General features: G+C 38.9%; 1 protein-coding gene across 1 annotated transcript in view; it reads left to right on the top strand.

The window, feature by feature from the left end:
- LOC132826241 (adhesion G protein-coupled receptor A3) overlaps positions 1 to 19418 on the top strand; it is a 544117-nt gene that overhangs the window by 495744 nt on the left and 28955 nt on the right. The window contains exons 16-17 of the mRNA XM_060841943.1: positions 807 to 930; positions 17492 to 17637. Of these exons, the coding sequence (XP_060697926.1) occupies positions 807 to 930; positions 17492 to 17637 (270 nt within the window). The remainder of the gene's footprint in view (positions 1 to 806; positions 931 to 17491; positions 17638 to 19418) is intronic.

The raw sequence follows: 19418 nt of genomic DNA, 5'->3' as shown, positions 1-19418 counted from the left end.
CCACAAAAATTACCTTGAGTTTCCACTTGCCTGCCACTTCAACACACCACCGTGTTTCCTGGCCAACATCTTTGTCTCAGGCTTTCTACAGTGTTCCAGCACATGTTGGAAGAATAGCACCTCATTTTCCACTTAGGAAGTCCACAGACTTCTGGACTCGATATCGAATTCATCAATTTTAGGGCTTGAAGCATCTTCACATGTGCTTACCCCAACGCCCACACACTAGGCCTTGTTATCACACCATCAGCTATTACTCACCAACCATTATTAGCCACTAATTGTTCACGAATAGTTATGCATTCTCCCATGGTGATCGTTATCCACTCCTTTGTCTGTCCATCTTTTTTCTCTCTCTTTGAGCTCGATCCATACCTATCATTTACTCCTCAGCCCCATCCCCTACCCTATCTTCTACATAAAAACCAACATTTTCCTAGCTACCATCAGTTCTGAGGAAGGGTTACTGGATCCAAAACGTTAACTCTGATTTCTCTCCACAGCTGCTGCCAGCTTTCACAGCAAGTTCTGCTTTTGTTTTGGATATCCAAATCTGCAGTTCTTTCGATTTTTCTTTTTCATTATTATTTTTCTGTTGCATCTTTTGGAACAATAGCTATTCTTAATTGAATATTTTTTTTTTGTTTGGGTGACAATGAAGCCAATCATTTGTTCCTCATTACAGACAGTAAGATTGTCAGCAGTCTGAGCAACTAACAGCAAAATGCCTGTCATATGTCTTTTGTTTATGAAGCAACAAGAAAAGGTATAAATGCAGCTGAATTACAAATCCTTCCTTTTGACAGCACCATCCGCATTAGCAGAAAAGGCTGGCATATGTTGCTGAACTTCTGTTTCCATACTGCCCTGACGTGTGCAGTATTTGCTGGAGGCATCAATCGCACAAAATACCCAATCATCTGCCAAGCTGTGAGTATTGCATTTTGTCAAGTAATTTGGGAATTCTCTAAATTGGAGATCGAATGATGGAACCTGGCAATGCAATTGGCTATTACTTCACTTGAAAAATAAAATGTTGGTCGGAGGCAAGCCAGCTTCCATTATACTGTTCCATGTTCCCTCCCCTTATGAAAATGTTTCATCATGTATTGTGCACAAAATCACATTATGGAGAGATAAACGTATTTTCGAAGCCTAATGCCATTTCATTTTGTGCTTTTGTTTGCATGGTCTTTCAGAATCTGCTCATTGAGTACTTGCATGGAACTGCAAGCTGTGCAGGACTCTATGTTCGTGTTGAAATGAAAAATAAATAAATATCTGCTCATTTCCTCTTCTGAATTTTCTAGATAAAACAAATGATCATTTGTAAAGCTATTCTTATCCAGAAGTGGCACTATTCTTAAAAGATTGAAATGAACTGCTGTAAATGTTCTTCATGAAATACAGATTGAGCAATGGCATAATTGAGTACATGATTCTAATTCTAATCTGAATTAACATAATGCAACATTTCCATTTAATTATAATTGGCATTTTCTTGCATTGTCCTGGAGTATTACTGATAACTTAAAAAGAAATGGGCATTAATTTGCATATTTATCATCAAGCAGACACACATCCCCTCTACAGCTGAGCTGACCTGATTAGGACAAGCAGAGCTACATCTATAGATCTTCTAATTAATGTGAACTAGAATCTGTAAGGTTGAAACTTGCACTAATATGAAATCAAAAGTGGACTAAATGAATCTGAAATGAAATTGGTGGCATGAGCATGTAGAGAAGTATTTTTGCTCCAATTTAGGAGTGGGGCCTTCTCCATATAATGGAGAATATTTGTCATCTGTGCCAACTTGGCTTTGATTGTACATAAAACTGAATTGATCCAGCCCTTTTCATGGATTTACGTATGTCAAAAGAAATTTCCACAACAATTTAATCTCAAACCAGGAGTGCAAACATTATGTTTGATCCATTTTGTTTCCATTTTGGTCTTTTGTCAAGGTGAGTTCTTTAAAGCATTTTAACCATTTTAAATACATTTAGTTTGAGTTTTCCTCCTGCAGCAAGCTGAAATGGTTTATTAACTGATGCCTTGTTGCATTCAAATATACTAAGAAAGTAATTATTGTAATACTCACATTAAGCCTTGCTTGTAATATTTATTATGAGTTTACAAGTCTTTTATTATAGATGTTAATTGCATATGGGAGTTTTTCAAAGACTTGATTGCCATTAAGCCCATAATGTATTATGGTCATTATACCTTTATTAAACTCTCATTTTTTTGAAAAACCGCTTTGTACTTTTTCACATATACATTTTCACTAATAACACCAGTCTTGTTAAAAATCCCATATCTCCCTTTGCTTCACTCCTGTGAGATTCAATCAGTTTAGCAGAAGTGCACAATAATTGATTTGAATGATGAAACAAAGTGTTCCCTCAAGACCATTAAAGCAAAAGATGTACCATATATGTTAAGTCAATGATTGACATATATGGAACTTGATTAAAATTAAACACTATGCCCAGATAGCACTATCTCAGTAATTTAATTTAATATTGTTTCCCAAAAACCTTTTGAGCAAGGTAAACAGTATTTAAAAGATGGATTATTAACAGAGGATTTGATGTTGCTGCAAATTAGAACATTAATATATCAGTTCTTGAAACTGTTTTCAAATTCAAAACAAATAGGAATGAAAGTTTTCTTTTAATGCCAGCTATAAGGATTCTGAATGAAATTAATTTGATCATCTTCAACCCAGGAGAATTTCCTAATGCATTCCAAATTATTTTTTACCAGCTTAATTTGTGTCCCTTTTGTTTTCTCAAATATTGATCTGTTTTATTTCCATAACAGTTTTGTACCTTAACTATGCTACTTCTAAAAAAAAAATCTGGAATGAACAGTCTCTCCTGTCTTTTGTAAAAACCCAGCTCCTTTAGATTAAGAATCAACTTTATGCTGTTCTCTGTAATGCCCCTAGCATTTAAACATCATCCTTGTGTATGTATAACCATAACTGGCACAATACTCAAGTTACAGTAAGATTAGAGCAGTTTGAACACAATTCCTCTGACATATACTCTACTGCTTTAGTCATATATTTTACTGGCTTTGTTGATTGCTGCAATAATTTAACATATTGAGCAACAAATCTTCTAAGATCCCTTTGCCTTTCAGTTTCTTCCTTGGCTATTTCAACACCTTTGTGGCTTTTTTTTGCAGTAAACAGTGAAGTAATTTTCATTCTACACGTGTGCATGCCTGTTAAGTGCCTAATGCTGACAAACAGGTGGATGAATAGAGTTCTCTTCCAAGCCTCATCCATCATCAGGCAGTGTTGTGGTTGAAGATGCGAATAAATTTAGGCAGTAAGATATACGGGAATTTTAAAGAGTTGATATGCGGTTTCAATTCCCCTGCCCATGATGGGCTGTCCCTGGTAACTCCTACCCCATCCATTGCATATGAACAGTAGCGAGACGGGAGATCCTGGATGTTTTTCCTCCATTCCACGTTCGTTACTGCCATTTCCGGCACCATAGCTAGGAAGGTAATGTTAATGCTCCTGAACTCCAATGACTTACCTATGTGGGAGTCAGTGCCTGCCAAGGCATACAAGTGTGGAACACTATTGCTTTTCAGAGTACTTCTGTCTGTTTAACATCATGTCCTCTTGTGCTACATTGGTGATCCCCCAACATAAGTTTGGCATTTACCTCAGGACTGTGGTAGATGGTAAACATCCCAGGAGGCGCCTGAATTGCCGATTCAATGAGCATCATAGAATCAGAGGAATGGGATGAGCATGCTGAGGTCTGATGCTGCCAGAACCCCGCTCGTAAATGGATAATCCTGGCCTTGGTATGGAAAATGGCTAATTATTCCATTTTTACAGACCAAGATCCCATTGACGCTTGTTGCCCCTCTCAGAGAAAATATGTCCTTTGACAAAAGGAACAACAAAAAATGTCCTCTTCTCCAGTGAGTTGATACTTTTGTTTTTAGAAATACATAAAATTATTTCATTCAAAATAATATTTTTATAGTTCTGAAAATTGCATGTTTGGCAATACAAGTCCTGATGAGTCCACAAGTCTTGGCACAACATGGTGGGCCAAAGGCCTGTTCTATGCTGTACTTTTCAATGAATTAATCAGGTAACTGGAAGAATTTTAGTGTTAGCTGGTGCTTAAAATAATAAATTACTGATATAAATTGTTGTGCTTTAGAAACATAACTATCCATTGGCTGGTGCAATAAATCTGCTGTAATATTTGGTAACTCCTGGTTTGCATTCAATTCCGATCACCAAGTTTCTGAATAACATAATTTGTAGTTATGTGGAAATATAAGAAATGGGAAAAACATAATTGTTCAATTTCCTTTTAGGCTGAAAAGGCACAAGTGATGTATACTTCATATCTATTTTTGTCATGGTAATAGAGAATTTCTTTCATCAGCTAGAATAATTGCTTTGGTAACTTTGCAAATCCACTGTTCACTGATGAAGTGCAAAGTGAATTCTATGTATTTCTCACATAGAGACAAATAAATAAGCTCTCTCTCTTTGCTACTAGTTGATTGCAAAGGGACATTGACAGAAGTTTGAGAAGAACTCACTTTCCTGACAGGAATGATAGGGGAAAGTTTATAAACAGAATAATAAACCTAGACTTGTGGTCTGAGTGTAAGTTCAATAAATACACTTTGTTAATTTCAACTAATGTTTTTCAAATGAATAACTACAAAAACCTTTATCAAAAAGTCAATGACTTCTTCCTGAAGTAAATACTTTCTAAAGCATTTATCCTTCCTGATCTAATTGTCTAGTATGCAATTTTGGATAGACTAATCATGTAAATACTCTTGAAAAAATTGGGGTTTCTTTCAATATAGGAAATGAAGAATTTGGGCTGAATTAATTTTACCCAAATCTGTGACCAGTTAAAATAGCCATAAGATCCGAATTGCTCTTAAATATATATAGAAATTCTTCATCTCTCATTCAACTTGGTCCTTGATTCCTTCCCTGACATTTTAATTAAATCATAATGAAGTCAGAACTCTGTTCATAAAACATTCCAACCTTGCCTTTAACATCATCATTCTCATTCTGTAATTACTGTTTGCTAGTGTAAGTTAACCTGCTCCTATGCTATGCTATTTATCATACAGTTAATGTCCTATTTATAGATACTTTTAATATCATAGCTTTTAAACACTTTCCATTATTCTATAGTTTTAACAATTACAGAATTATCCTGCTGTATCCTCAACAATTTTTAATCCATATCCACACATGAAATGATAGCGTTGTTAGCCTTTTTACTATTGTCATATTTTGCTGTGAATTTGTTGTTATAACCCTGTTGGATCTATCAAATGTGGACCTACATAAATTAAATATAGAAGATAATATCCGGAAGTCATCTATTTTAAATTCTTCTATATTATTAATAAAGATGGATCAAGCTTGCACATTGACCTGCAGTGATATGCAGCCTGGGGAAGTAAATACAGACATTGAAGCTCCTGTCAGTTCCAAATCTCACACGAGATACGATTCAATTTCCATTCATTTTCTAAATCTTCTGGGTCCAAAGAAGAAGCTCCTTGGTGCTTCGTGAATTTCAGTTTTTTGCAAGAAACAAATTTTGCTGCTTCTCCAGACCTAGGAATATTAGAATCTTATGTAGAAGCCCTTTAATGCTGATAGGGGCCATTTGGCTCATCAAATCCATATCAACCTTCCAACAAGCATCCCTCTTGGCCTCAGCCTCATACCCTCTCCCCATAACCCTGCACTTCATATTGCTAACCCACTCAGCCTGCGCATCCCTGGAAGCTACAGTGCAATTTAGCATAGCCACTCCATCTAATTTGCATGTCTTTGGATTGTGGGAGGAAACTGGAACACCTGGAGGAAGCCCACGCAGACACGGGGCGAATGTGCAAACTCCACACAGACTGTCTCGCAAGTCTGGAATCAAACCCGGGTCCCTGGCGCTGTGAGGTAGCTGTGCTCACCACTGAGCTATTGTGTCTGTGCTATCAAAAAGCTGAGGTTGAAGCTTCCCATTTTCCATGATTTAAGGAGGTGAGGAGATCTGGGGAGAGGAGGAACTGTAGTTTTTGTACTTTCTTTCAGGCAGTCCATTCCATATAATAAAACTCACCTGGTAAAATTTGTCAATCATTTTAAAATGGTGTATTTTGGTTACCATGCGTTCTGCCACTTGAACAGTTTCTCCTCATGTGCTCTTTGAAAACCACTCATGCTGAGCATCTCTAACAAAATTACTCTTCTACCTCTCTTTTCTAAGAAGGACAATCCCAGGTTCTCTAGCCTGTCCACATAGCTGCGTGAATATCTAGAGAAAAGAAAACTGCCTGCAAGTTACAATTATTATAAGAGAAAATAGAAACAATGACACATGAAGTATGATAAATTTAAATGTAAAATGTTGAGTTACTGTTCATTTTTAAAAGCTTTTGATTGAATAGAATCCATGGTCTACAACCGAGTTATTAAATTTTAGCACTTGAGGTAGGCATTTTGCAATCATGTGTAACTGTCCTCAAAGTTTACTGGAATGTGTGTTCACAAATATCATAATTCATTTTGAAATGCAGTTACAAGTAATGGGTTGTGTTTGTTTTGAAGTTATGCTGATTAAACTCCAAACCCTTCTTAGACCAATCTTGTCATAACCTCAGGTGTGAGGCGAGTCAAAGGGGATTTAACAGTGCCCTTTCAAGGGCAAATCTCAACTCATCCCAAACAACACCACTGATGTAAGAGTAACATAATTGGTGGCAGACTCTCACAAACCAAGAGTTTCCACATCTAGGACCTCTGAGAACTTCAGGAGGCTGGCATGCTGAGTAAAAATGAGCACATCAGGCTGTTGAGCTATTCATGTTGCTTGTATCGGGTGGCCAAGGGCAGGGATATAACACTTAATCCTCCAAAGTGTTGAAGTCTTTGTCTGTTAAGCCCAGTGAGGGTGACTGTGAATGGTATGAGTTGACCATGGAAAGAAGGAGAAAGTGAGGACTGCAGATGCTGGAGATCAGAGCTGAAAATGTGTTGCTGGAAAAGCGCAGCAGGTCAGGCAGCATCCAAAGAGCAGGAGAATCGACGTTTCAGGCATGAGCCCTTCTTCAGGATTGAAGAAGGGCTCTTGCCCGAAACGTCGATTCTCCTGCTCTTTGGATGCTGCCTGACCTGCTGCACTTTTCCAGCAACACATTTTCAGCTCTGACCATGGAAAGAACCCAGGATCACCAATTCATGTCTTCGTTTTGCTATGCTCGGCTCCAAGTGCTGCAAGTCTTTGTATGGATCATGCCAATTGTGATTTCATGTCACAAATTACAGCAGCTTCGAGCTTATTTTTGTCTTCTCTGAAAAGCAGGAACCTGAATTCCTGCAAAATGAAGTTTAAAGTGAGTAACATTCTTTTGAAGAGCTGAGACAGAATTCTCTGCTGATTTTCCAATCTCCCATGACGATATGAGCAGGAGGTTGACAAAAAGGTCTGAGAAACCTCATGAATAACTGATTTATTGCCATTTCTATGAGGTTTTAACCAAAGTGATGGCACAAAGTCAAAAGACTCCCAGCAGAAATTCTTGGTGCTATTCTGTTTTTGGCTTCAAACTATGAGATGTTTAGACTCACAGACCTCTTGTTTTTGGAACCTGTGACTGTTTATACCAAGAATCCTATGCATGAGGCCCCAGGAGATAAAATGAAAACCACGAAAACATAGATCAGAAAAGCTGAAGGAAACAAGACTGACAAAAAAATTGGGTATTTGTTTGCCTGGCATGCATTAAAACCACTCTTGAGATTCTTAAACATTTATCATTATGCAGTCCAATAATGACAAAATAATCTGATTTTACAATGTTAATCAAGGAATAGCTATTGGCCCAGACACCAGAGATCATTCCACTGTTCTTTGTTTTGAAATAGTGCCATGGGAGCTAATCCAACTGGACCTTATTCCCCGTGAGTCATTGTTAGAGGTTCCTAGTCTCAGAGGTAGTCATTGGAAACTGTACTCTCTGTAGGTCAGTGCCAGGGGATCTGTGCTCCCTGATGAGAGTCAGTACAGGAAGCATTGTAACACTGTACCAAATGGAGATGGATAATCTGGATGATAATTATATTGGGCAAGGGAGATTGCCCTTTTAAATTTACGATAGGTGGGGGAGGAGCAGGCATTGTAACACAACCACACCCCTGCACCATCCTTTCTATAACGAGACAATTTCGGTTTTTGTAAGCTCATTAGAAATCTTTCCAGTACATGTTCCAATTTTCAGTAAGGTTGCTAATGTGGCACAGTGGTGGTAGTTTATCTCTGGGCCAGAAGTTCCAGATTCAAGTCCCACCTGCCCTGGAACTTCTGGCCCAGGCATTTTCTAATTAACCTGCTGGGAGATGTTACCTCAGACCTCTGGAGCAGTTGGGATGTGAACCCAGGCCTCCTGGTCCAGAGGTAGGGAGACTACTGTAAAACCAGGGGAATGCCTGGAAACTAATGTAAAATATCCAAGGAAGTCAATTTTTAGCAGCTGCTTGGTGTCAGACTAACTGCCTGAAGGCAAGAGCCATATAATGGAGACAGGAAGAGTCCAAAAAAAATCTATCAATAGCATGTATTCAAGCAAGACTGAACATGGGCCATGGTGTTGCAAACTCAATTCGGAGATTTGGGTGCAGCCAGAGCATCTTGATTGTAACAAAGACTCATTTTCTGAAATCCCTTGTAAAGCTGATGACAATGTACGGCTCTGAAAGCACAACCTATCAAGAAGAGTGATGAGGCTCGAATAAATGAATTCGAAATGAAGTGACTCAGAAGGACGTGTGTCACGGACAGTCAAACAGACAAATGACTGGGTTCCTGTGAAAGCTGGTTTTCAGGGGAACTTACTTCAGTCAGCGATATCAAAAAGGTCACATACTGTAGGCAGACCATGCAAAAAGGAGAGTATTTGGGGGGAGAAAAAGGCACAGCACCTGGAATTTATGCACACGGAATACCTAAATGAAATTGATGTACCATAAAAAATTTGGACTGGCCTCCCTGTGGGATAAGCAGTGAGGGCAGTGGAGGATAGAATACAGTGGAGAAAGATTATTGAAGTCTGGCCAATCCTCTGAACAGGGATAGGTGAAAGACCAGTCAATCTGTCTACATCCAATTGTATTACTTTTATAAAATTAAGAATTCAAATGTGTAGCTTGTGATTTTTGGAAGCTGATGAAAAAGATTAAATTTAAAAAGCTATATATTTTTCTAAATATGTCTTATTGCCCCACCATATTTTATAAATTTATACTTCAAAATTGAACAAATTTTTTTTTGGATTGAGTTTTCTATTTAGAGAACTTTAGATTGAGTTCGCTATCTAGGAACTCTAAAAGCTGACCAGTCTGGATAAACATTGTCAATTTCTTTCTTCCATCGTCCATAATCATGAAACATTTGCCAGCCTTGTTTTCTGACACTCCAGAATCCAACCATATGTTGTGTGTGGTTAACCAGCTCTAGCTTTTGACTCATTGTGTACAATTCCTAACGAATTAAAAGCCTCAAGTCTTAACTTTCCCTTTCTACTGTTCTCACAAAAAATATTATTTTTTCAGCTTCAAAGTTACGCAGAGTCATGACTTACCATCTATCAGTTCTGAAAAACATCTTGGAATGTAACAGGCTTAAATCCTAATTCTTCCTATATTCCAATTCATTGTTAATAATTGCACAATTTTAACTTAATCTCCATGTATCCCAATGAAATAAATGATTTCTGTTGTGTCTCTACAAGCCATATACCATTTTGCCATATATTTTCATGTCAAATAAAATATGGGGATTTTCTTAAATTTTGCATATTTATTGATTGAGTGACATCTTATCTTTTCTTCTGTGGATCTACCAGTGCCCAGATTTTTTTCAACATTGTTCTGTAAATCATTGACAGTAAAATTGTGCTTTTTGATATCAATCATTTTTGACCAACAAATATAATTGGGCCAGATTTTCCTGTCCCAAATGGGGACAGAAACAGGAGCAGGACTTTTAACCTGCCTGCTCCAACATCAGCACTCCTCCTGTCTCAGCTTGGACCTGCATGCCACCTCCTATCCAAATATGGTTCTGACCTTTGGAAAATCCCACTTCTTAACAGGTCTGTAGCAGAGATGAATTTGCAACTCGAAATTGAAACCATCTTTGGACTTCTGCCTCAAACTGGAGAGCCTTCTCCTTATGGTGACAGTAAAGGATTTGAGTCATCTTGAGATTAAGTCTGAGCACTGCATAATTTTAAGGACGGCATGGTGGCTTAGTCATTAGCACTGCTGCTTCACAGCGCCAGGCACCCCGGTTTGATTCGAGCTTCGTGCAACTGTCTCTGTGGAGTTTGCACATTCTCCTAGTGTCTGTGTGGGTTTCCTCTGAGTACTCTGGTTTCCTCCCACAGTCCAAAGATGTGTAGGTCAGGCGAATTGGCCATGCTAAATTGCCCGTAGTGTTAGGTGTAGGGGAATGGGTCTAGGTGGGTTGCTCTTTGGAGGGTCAGTGTGGACTTGTTGGGCCGAAGGGCCTGTTTCCACATTGTAGGGAATTTAATTTTATAGAATTGCTTTTGGTATCATGGCAGTTTCAGCTTTTAAATACTTCTAATCAACCTGTTCAGTCATGAAAAAACACACATCCGGATCAGGTAGAACCTGAACCTGGGCCTCCTGGTTCAGAAATAGGGACACTGCCACTGTGCCACAAAACCACTCCCCTCCTATAATTTTTTTAATATTAATGTGCTCCATATCAACCTGTTCAGAGATGTTATTATGTGCCTCTGGAGTAGAGGGGACTTGAACCTGGCCTTCACAGGTCAAGGGGAAGGCACATTACCTCTACACCACAAGAGCACTTCAGTTGCAGGCTATCCCCTGCTCATTATGAGCAACACCTTGAATGATTGTCCTCTTTACACAAATTGTTTTCAGCAGCTGACCTGTATTCCACAGAATCAGTGCTTTGGGCCTGAACTCATTGGATAAGCAATTAAATGTGTTGGTCATTGAAGGAAATAAACTGGTTAGAATTTATCAAATTTATCACTGAAGTGACCTATTCTCGAGCAATGTATTAAGGTCAGTATAAAAAAGAAAAGAAAATACTAGATTGACTGAAGTTTTCCATTACTGTTAACTAAATAAAATTCTCAGTTTTGTGGTTCAAAAGCCAATTTTTACAACTTGAATAGAGTTTCATTCATTTCAACAAAACAGACTTGAGTTTGCCCTCATAGCTTCAGTAATGTCAATCCCAAAAAGAAAATTCCAAGCCTCTTACTTGCCATTTAACTCTTTCTATGCAATATCTGCTTTTATATTAGTGTAACCCAGATTATATAACAACATCTCTCTCTCCCCCTTGACATAAGAACTGAACCTGTTGCTTCCAAACATCCCTTCAGGTGATCAGTTTTAGAGGCAGACTAAAATTGTTATGTAATTGTCATAGATTAGAAAGATCCAGATAGAATTGGACCACTCTGAACAGTGCTTCAGTCCTTACTTTCAACAGGCTAAGAACAAAAATGGTGGTGTACATGTACATGTTCTCATTTTAGCAATTCCCTTGCATTCGCACAACAATTTCATCTCCCGAACTTTCTGGTTGACCTTTGCCAACTGTCAAGAGAAAATGTGGAAAAGATTAACCTGATTGACTTGTCCATGTCAAGTGTCTTAAGAAAATCTAGTATTCATTACCTGTCTGTGATTGTGATGTAACACCAATTTCAGAGATAGCTGCACAATTGGGCCATCTGGCTAAACTGTCCAATTCCTTCAAGGTTTCTTAATGTGTTTATTAATTTAATAACTCAAAATCCTTCTTCCTGACAGTAACTGTCCAGAGCCATTTTTTAACTATTTCATACCTTCTTGATCTACCTCTCTTGGTGATAATTTGTACGTGTTTATCATTCCTCTATTGAAGATTTTTCTGGGTATTCTCTCATTTTTCACCATCCTTGCTACTTTATTTAATGTTTTTTTCATCAACAACCTGACATTGTCTAAATTAACTTTCTGATACAGTGGCCTGAATGTTCCTGGTCCAATGGGATAGGGTGAAATCTGGGAGAGCTAACAATTTGGATGGGAGAGCCGGTGGAGTAAAGCCTAACACCTTCCCCCCCTCCCGACACAGCAGTTTGCCAGCTGAGGCCAGTCCAGCATCATGGGGGCCATACGAACCACTTAAACCACCAATCAGGTGCCACTTCCTGCCCATACAGGCATTTTAGTGTATCAAGAGGACCCGCTGCCGTGTGTTCAAATGCTGAGTTAAACCTTGACAGCCTCCCAGTGTGTTCAGGGCTGTGCCCTTTTTATGGATGTCCCTTGGCCAGTATGGCATTCTCAGTGGCTGTGGCCAGTTGCTCAGCAACAGTGCTTCTGTTGCAGCCTGAAATGCATTGATTACAGGCCTGCCTGCCTGCTTGCTTGTCCCCCCACCTTTTTATAACCAAAGGCACTTTTGCTTTGAGAATGTCTCAATATTAGAGACCCTCCATCTTAGACACTAGTAACACTGGTACTACTGAGCTGCCAGCACTAGACCAATGTCTCTTGTGGTGGGATGAGATCTTCGATGAGATAACAGCCATGATTGTCCTGCTTTTCCAGAAGAGCGGTGGCTCCTGCAATGGGAGAAGGTGGACTTGATCCCCAGCATGAGAATAGCTTAACAATATAACAGCACGCATACATGGTCTGAGAAAAACGTCGATCTGTTTTCAATCACTGCGAAAAATTTCCATTCTCAGCTCTGCTCCCTGCCAAATTCACTCATTCCAGTTTCAGTCTTTCCTGCTTCTAATTAGTATTCCAAGTGTTCCAACTCTATTCCTTTCTTCACTCAATAGTTTTTGACGCTGCACCAATCCAGATCTCTTCCATCCACTGTTTCTGTTGTAACCCTGAAGAGAAACTCAGTAATAACTGCTGAATGAGGCATGCCGATCTGCCTTATAGATTTCAAAATGGAGCAGCTGTGCAAATGGCACATTAATATTTTTAAAAATGCTGTTTTATTTTTACTATTTTGCTTCTCTAGAATGAAATTCTCCCTGTGCCACTTCTTTGAATTCACATTGTGCTCTGTGTTCAGGTCATTGAGGGGTGCAGAACGTAAATCTTAAAAGCAAATTGGAAGCACATAGCAGGATCTAATCTGCCAAATCCAATCTTATAAAAACTGAAAGAATTGTGGATGTGGAAAATCAGAAAGTAAAAGCTGAAATTGCTGAAAAAGCTCAGGAGGTTTGCCAGTGGTGGAGGAGAGAAATCAGAGTTAGTATTTCGGATCCGGTGACCAGAACAAAATCGAAGGTTATGTTCCCTATTTAAGATTTTAGATCAGAGTGGTGCTGGAAATGCACAGCAGGTCAGGCAGCATTCAAGGGGCAGGAAAATCAGGATGAAGGGCTTTTGCCCAAAATGTCGATTTTCCTGCTCCTTGGATGCTGCCTGACCTGCTGTGCTTTTCCAGCACCTCTCTGATCTAACCTCTGGTTTCCAGCATCTGCAGTCCTCACTTTTCCCTTTTTAAGATTGTCAATGGTAATATTGTGGAACTGGCAATGCTGGTCAGCAGGAAACCCTCTATTCTTTTTCTTATTTCAGAGCACAGTCCTTTTGTGAAGAAATGCAGCAAAGAGGCAAACATATGTATGGCCTCTGCAGGATTGGAATGTCAGCTAATCAGCTAAGGGGAAGCATTACTTCCCAGCCCCCCTAGAAAAAGAGGCCAACATCAACTTCTCATCCCCTTGTACCCAGACCATATTGAAATCCACCATTTACTCTTAGTCTCCATTGTGCTATCCCACCTTACAATACATGAACCCGGAATCTTGCTCTAACTACACCCAGTCTTAAGTTCCTACTGCCACTCCTGCATTGTAGGTTTGGATTGTATGACCAGTCCCTGATCAGACTCAAACTTAAGTCATTTTTTAAACATTCAGTCAACTTATGTTATAGTGATTGCAGAATTTATTGGTACTATTGAGATTTGATAATATCGATTCACTCTGTCACCACTTGGTGAAGAATTAAAAGCCATCATATCATAGCCATTGCCAATTCCCTGAGCAGATCTTGCTCTGGATCTGTCTCCCATTCTGGCCCAGATCTCCCTCTCCAGTCAGTCTGGTGCTAGCAACATCCTTACCTGATTAACAACCCCATATCAAAGGTTTTGGTGGTACATTTTATGTTCTGGTCTCCATCATTTAAACTTTAAACTTTCATGAAAAAAGAAATGGAAGCAAGACAAGAAACAAAGTCAGACAGAATGTAACTGACAGGAGACAATAAAGACAAGGGCTTGCAGGAAGGAAGAAATAGTATAACCTTCAATGAGATGCCCCCCCCTCCCCCCCCCCCCCCCCCCCCCGCCCCATTCTTCTAAAATCAAGTGAATGTGGTTCTAATTCATCTCTCATTTCTCTCCTCAAACATGAGTCCTGCCATCTGAGGAAACAGTCTGGTAAACCTTTGTTGCACTCCCTCCAGAGTTAGAGCATCCTTCCTCAGATAAGGTGACCAAAACTGCATACATACTACAAGCATGGTCTTACCAAGGCTCTGTACATAATAACAAAACATCCCTGCTCCTTTTGCTGTGAAAGTCAGCGTATCATTTACCTTCATAACCGCTTGCTGCATCTGCATTCTTATTTTCAGCAACTGATGTACAGAGCACCAAAGTCCTCTTTCAGCTCTCCCTTTCCCAATCTATCGCCATTCAGATAATAAACTGCTTGTCTGTGTTTGCAATCAAAGTGGGTAACTTCACATTTATCCACATTATTCTTCATGAGCCATGCATTTTCCCATTCACTCAAATTGTCCCAGTCAGATTGAAGTATCTCTGTGTCCTTCTCATATTTCACATTCCCAACCAACTTTGTGTCATTTGCAAACTTGGAGAAATTACATTTAATTCCCTCACCTAAATCATTAACATATATTGTGAATAGCTGGGGTCCAAGAACTGATCCCTGCTGTACTCCACTAGTCACTGCCTACCACTCAGAAAAAGACTCATTGATTTGTACTCTTTGTTTCCTATCTGCCAACCAGTTCTCTATCCTCCTCACTGCAGTACTCCCAATCCACTGTGCTTTAATTTTACCTCTTACGTGGAACATATAAAAAGCTTTCTGAAACTCTAAGGAAACAGCATCCGTGGTCTCCCCTTTATCAACTCTGCTGGTTACATCCTCAAACTTCCAGTAGATTTGTCAAGCATGATTTCTGCTTCCAAAATCCGATCCGGTCATTGTTTCCTAAGTGTTCTGCTGTTAAATCTTTTACATTGGCTGTTAGACAATAGGCATTGTTACAAAAAAGGATTTTATATCTTTATTTTTACTTTAATTAAACATAAACAGTGCAAGTGTAGATTGTTTGTAATGTGTTGAATAGAAAGGTTTATCAGATATTGAATAGAAAAATGTTTTCCAAAAACACTGTTGTTAACACATCCAGTCAGTTCTTCTATAATGTGATGGATGCGTTTGTGTGCAACCATGTGTTATAAAAAAGAATTGCGCTTCAGAAACAGTACTTAAAGTGTTGGTGATGTAATCGTGTTACAGCCAAAACACGTTTAAAAAGTTCATGCTTTAGAAACAATATCCCCAATTCATCAATTCTGTTACAGCAAATTTGTATTGACAAAACGTGCGTTATTGCAGAATGGCCTGTACATCAGCCTTCTATCTGGATGCCATTTTGTAGCCACAATGTTGACAGGTGTACAGAATCAATGATTCATCTATTTGTTAGTTGGGATAGCCTGGAAGAATATGTATGAAAGTTTCAAGGGCAGTACATCAAAGTATCTTAGCTGAAAATTATACACTTAGTTTATCAACTTCTGCTGCTATCCATTGACCACATAAGGATCATGAAATGAACTGTTTGTGATATAAATCAAGGATGTAGACTTTTATGTACACAGCTCCCTTCAGTACACTCTGTTCATTTGAATTATTGTAGTCGCAAACACTCTGCCATATTTGCTAAAATCCAAAATGTCAGCCTATAATTTCTGGTGCTTATTGGATGCGGAAAGGGATCTTGAATCCAATTAAATGCAGTTTTTCTTTTATGCTAACAAGATTCTGTGAATACAATTTGACAAATCTTCTAATGAAGTAAGAAAGCTAATTAAATACTAATATAAAATAGTAAAAAACATACCTGTAAACCCCTCAATTAAGACATCAAACTTTTCAGAACCTGCTGGCTCTGAAAATGGTCATGCTATGCAACATTTTTTCTGGGGTGGGCTTACGCTGGTCACTTCTCTCCTACACTGATTCTGCTGAAGTTTCTGGGATCAGTGAGAAGACACCTCACTCTTTCAGATCTGGCAGGTGGGCAAATCACTGCAAGTGAGTGTCCATCAAACCCCCTACTCTATTGGAAAGTCCAGTGAGTGGCCACCAGATCTAGGTAGTGCCTTTTGCCCTGCTTTATCACCCTTTGCCAGGAAATCAGTAACAGGATTTGTTTTTCATGTAGTTCACTTGCAAGTTTCTGGAGGGTTTGCCTGTCTGAATGTTCTGGCTCCTAGATATAGTTTAAGGAACAGGAGACTCACCATGGACTAGTTTTGTAAGCGGTCTGTTAAATTCCCCATCTTTAAAGAGGAGTGGAAAATCTCATGGTCAACCAGGTCCAGTATATTTGGATCCACATCTGCTGCTGAGTGTTCTGTTGATTTGTATCCAATATCCAGTATGTGTACAGTGCAACAGCCATGTAAAATTGACCCTTAGCATGTTAGTGATTTCATGAATATGTTCAATAATCATTTTAAATGAAATGTAACTGGAGTTGAATCCCAAATGACAGAAGTGGTGAGAAGCTGATATATTTACTGTCTGAGTCTTAGGAACTATGAGAGACAGATCTTAAAAAGATTTCAATATTTGCCAGTTTGAATTAAACATGGATATTCATTTAGACTGTGCCCTCTGAACAATGTTCAAATATTCAAACTCTCTCATGAGACTTCTCAAAAATAAAAGCCAACAGGAATAGCTTCTCATTCCAATATCTTTTAATTGCCAGGCACACAAGGATTGTGTAGTGTGTAATGACACCACAGAGGTTTTATATTGTATGACAAAGCCAGTTTTAGCCGTTACACTGAACATAAATGTCTATGATGGCTTTCCCTTTTTCTGCGTGTGTAATGCAGCTTTTTTTATTTCAAAAATATACTTTATTCATAAAATTATTTTGATATCTATACAATTGGTGATGCCGTACATACGTATAAATTCCATTTCTTTACATACAGAGATCGGAATTAGTCATTCGTATGTACAAGTCTGTACATTGACCATCCAGGTATTTTGCTGAGGCTGCTTGTGTAATGCAGATACTTTTATGTTTTAGGTCGGAATTGTTTTACATTATTCCACCCTATCTACAATCTTCTGGACTTGTGTCACTGCCAGGAATATTTACAAGCAAGTGACTAGAAAAGTCCCTCAGTACCATGACAATGACCAGCCACAACACACTCAGCAACCAATGTTGAGGTAAGTTATCAAGAGTATTAAAAACTTTGAAGAAACAACAGCATGTTGTTTGTATTGATGAATATTAGAATGCAAATGAAATGGATGGTCAACTTGAAGTTGTGAGAAGCATTTACTGAGAAAGATGTTCTATGTGTGTCTGTATGTTCTTACCCCTGCATTTGTTTTACTCCCTTTGTCACATCCATGTAGTCCCTTCCATGCAATGCACCAGCCAGAAGGAAAAACTAATAAAATGTGAAATGGTTGTTACTGGTCTGAATTGGTTTGTCTGCCTTAAAACAGAATTCTATTTCTGACAATTCCAATCATTTCCATGTTATCCTTTTGATAACAGAATTACAGAAGATACAACGCTATCAAACTGTTTTGACTGCTCATCACTTTTAATATAATGTTGCACAAAAGGATTCAGGACAAAGTACTCTATTAATTTCAGCTGGGGTTGTTGGGAAGAGGGTAGGAAAGGAGTCACTATTGACACAAATGGAAGAATAGTTCGAGGATATGGGGAGGGAAAGAGTTTGAAAAAAAGAAAACCAATAAATAGGACAGGACTGGGGATGTGGAGGAGAAAGGAGAGCAAGAATATTGAACAAGAACAGGAGAGTTGAAATGAGAGAAATGGTGAAAGTGGACAAAGGTGAATGATGGGCCAGATAAGAAAGGTCAGATCAAGGGAAATGAAAATGGGGTTAAGGGGAGATTAAATTAGTGCGAGAAGAGTCTCTGAGGAGAACTGCAATAGTGTCAGTTAGTGGGCTGGGATGAGGACCAGGGAATTTGGTGTACATGGCACAGAGAATTAACAGTCAAGAGTGTGGTGCTGGAAAAGCACAGTAAGTCAGGCAGCATCTGAGGAGCAGGAGGATCAACATTTCAGGCAGAAGCCTTTCATCAGGAATGAAGGGCTAATTGCCTGAAATGTCAATTCTCCTGCTGCTCAGATGCTACCTGACCTGCTGTGCTTTTCCAACACCACACTCTCGACTTTGATCTTCAGCATCTGCAGTCCTCACTTTCTGCACAGAGAATTAACAGCACTGGAAGAGAAATTTCAGGCAACAGGAAAATGCATATCTATAGGAACTTAATCTGAATGAGTTGAGTGCAATATGGGACTTAATGTTCAGAATTGGAGTGATCATTTTTCTCACTCATGAAGGTGGAGAGTAGCTTGTCGTTTAATGGAAGATCTGGGAGTAATTGTCCGTGAGGTGCAGCTAAAACATTATTGGTTTTGGTTTTCTTGTTTCTTTGCCACTCGTTCTGCTGTCGCACTGCTAGATCAGGAATCTCAGTTCGACATTATTAGAAACGTTTCCTCATCGTTTTATGGTGGGAGAAGGCTGAGAGAAAAAAAATGTTATTTTCTGCTCTTTCTCATTCAGTGTCTCAGCCACTATCGGGTTGCAACCTTAATGTTTATATGTTTTAAAAATCCTTCAGTCTTCACTTTGGGATTTACTGGTGTCTGCACTTCACTACTCCACTTGGAATATGCATTTGCTGTGCCATTTTGCAATCTTTCCGGTGCTCAGCGAGCTTGATTCATGCATTCTTACTGATTAGTTCGTTTACATTTTGTTTCAATTTTAAAAGCGTCGATGGATTACAGTCACTAAAGTTGATTTATGGCCTTGCTAGCTTCTACTGACATTTCCCGCAATATCATGAAAGGTATTCTGTTTGGGGGATACAGATGAGGATTTGTTCAAGTTACCAGCTGTGCTGTCCCCTAACATTACTTCGAGCTCCACTGGATTCAGTTTGTCACATAA

Source organism: Hemiscyllium ocellatum, chromosome 22, assembly GCF_020745735.1.
Source record: "Hemiscyllium ocellatum isolate sHemOce1 chromosome 22, sHemOce1.pat.X.cur, whole genome shotgun sequence".
NCBI classification, from domain to species: domain Eukaryota; kingdom Metazoa; phylum Chordata; class Chondrichthyes; order Orectolobiformes; family Hemiscylliidae; genus Hemiscyllium; species Hemiscyllium ocellatum.
The sequence above is the reverse complement of the archived record's forward strand: the minus strand, read 5'-3'. Positions and strand labels throughout refer to the sequence as shown.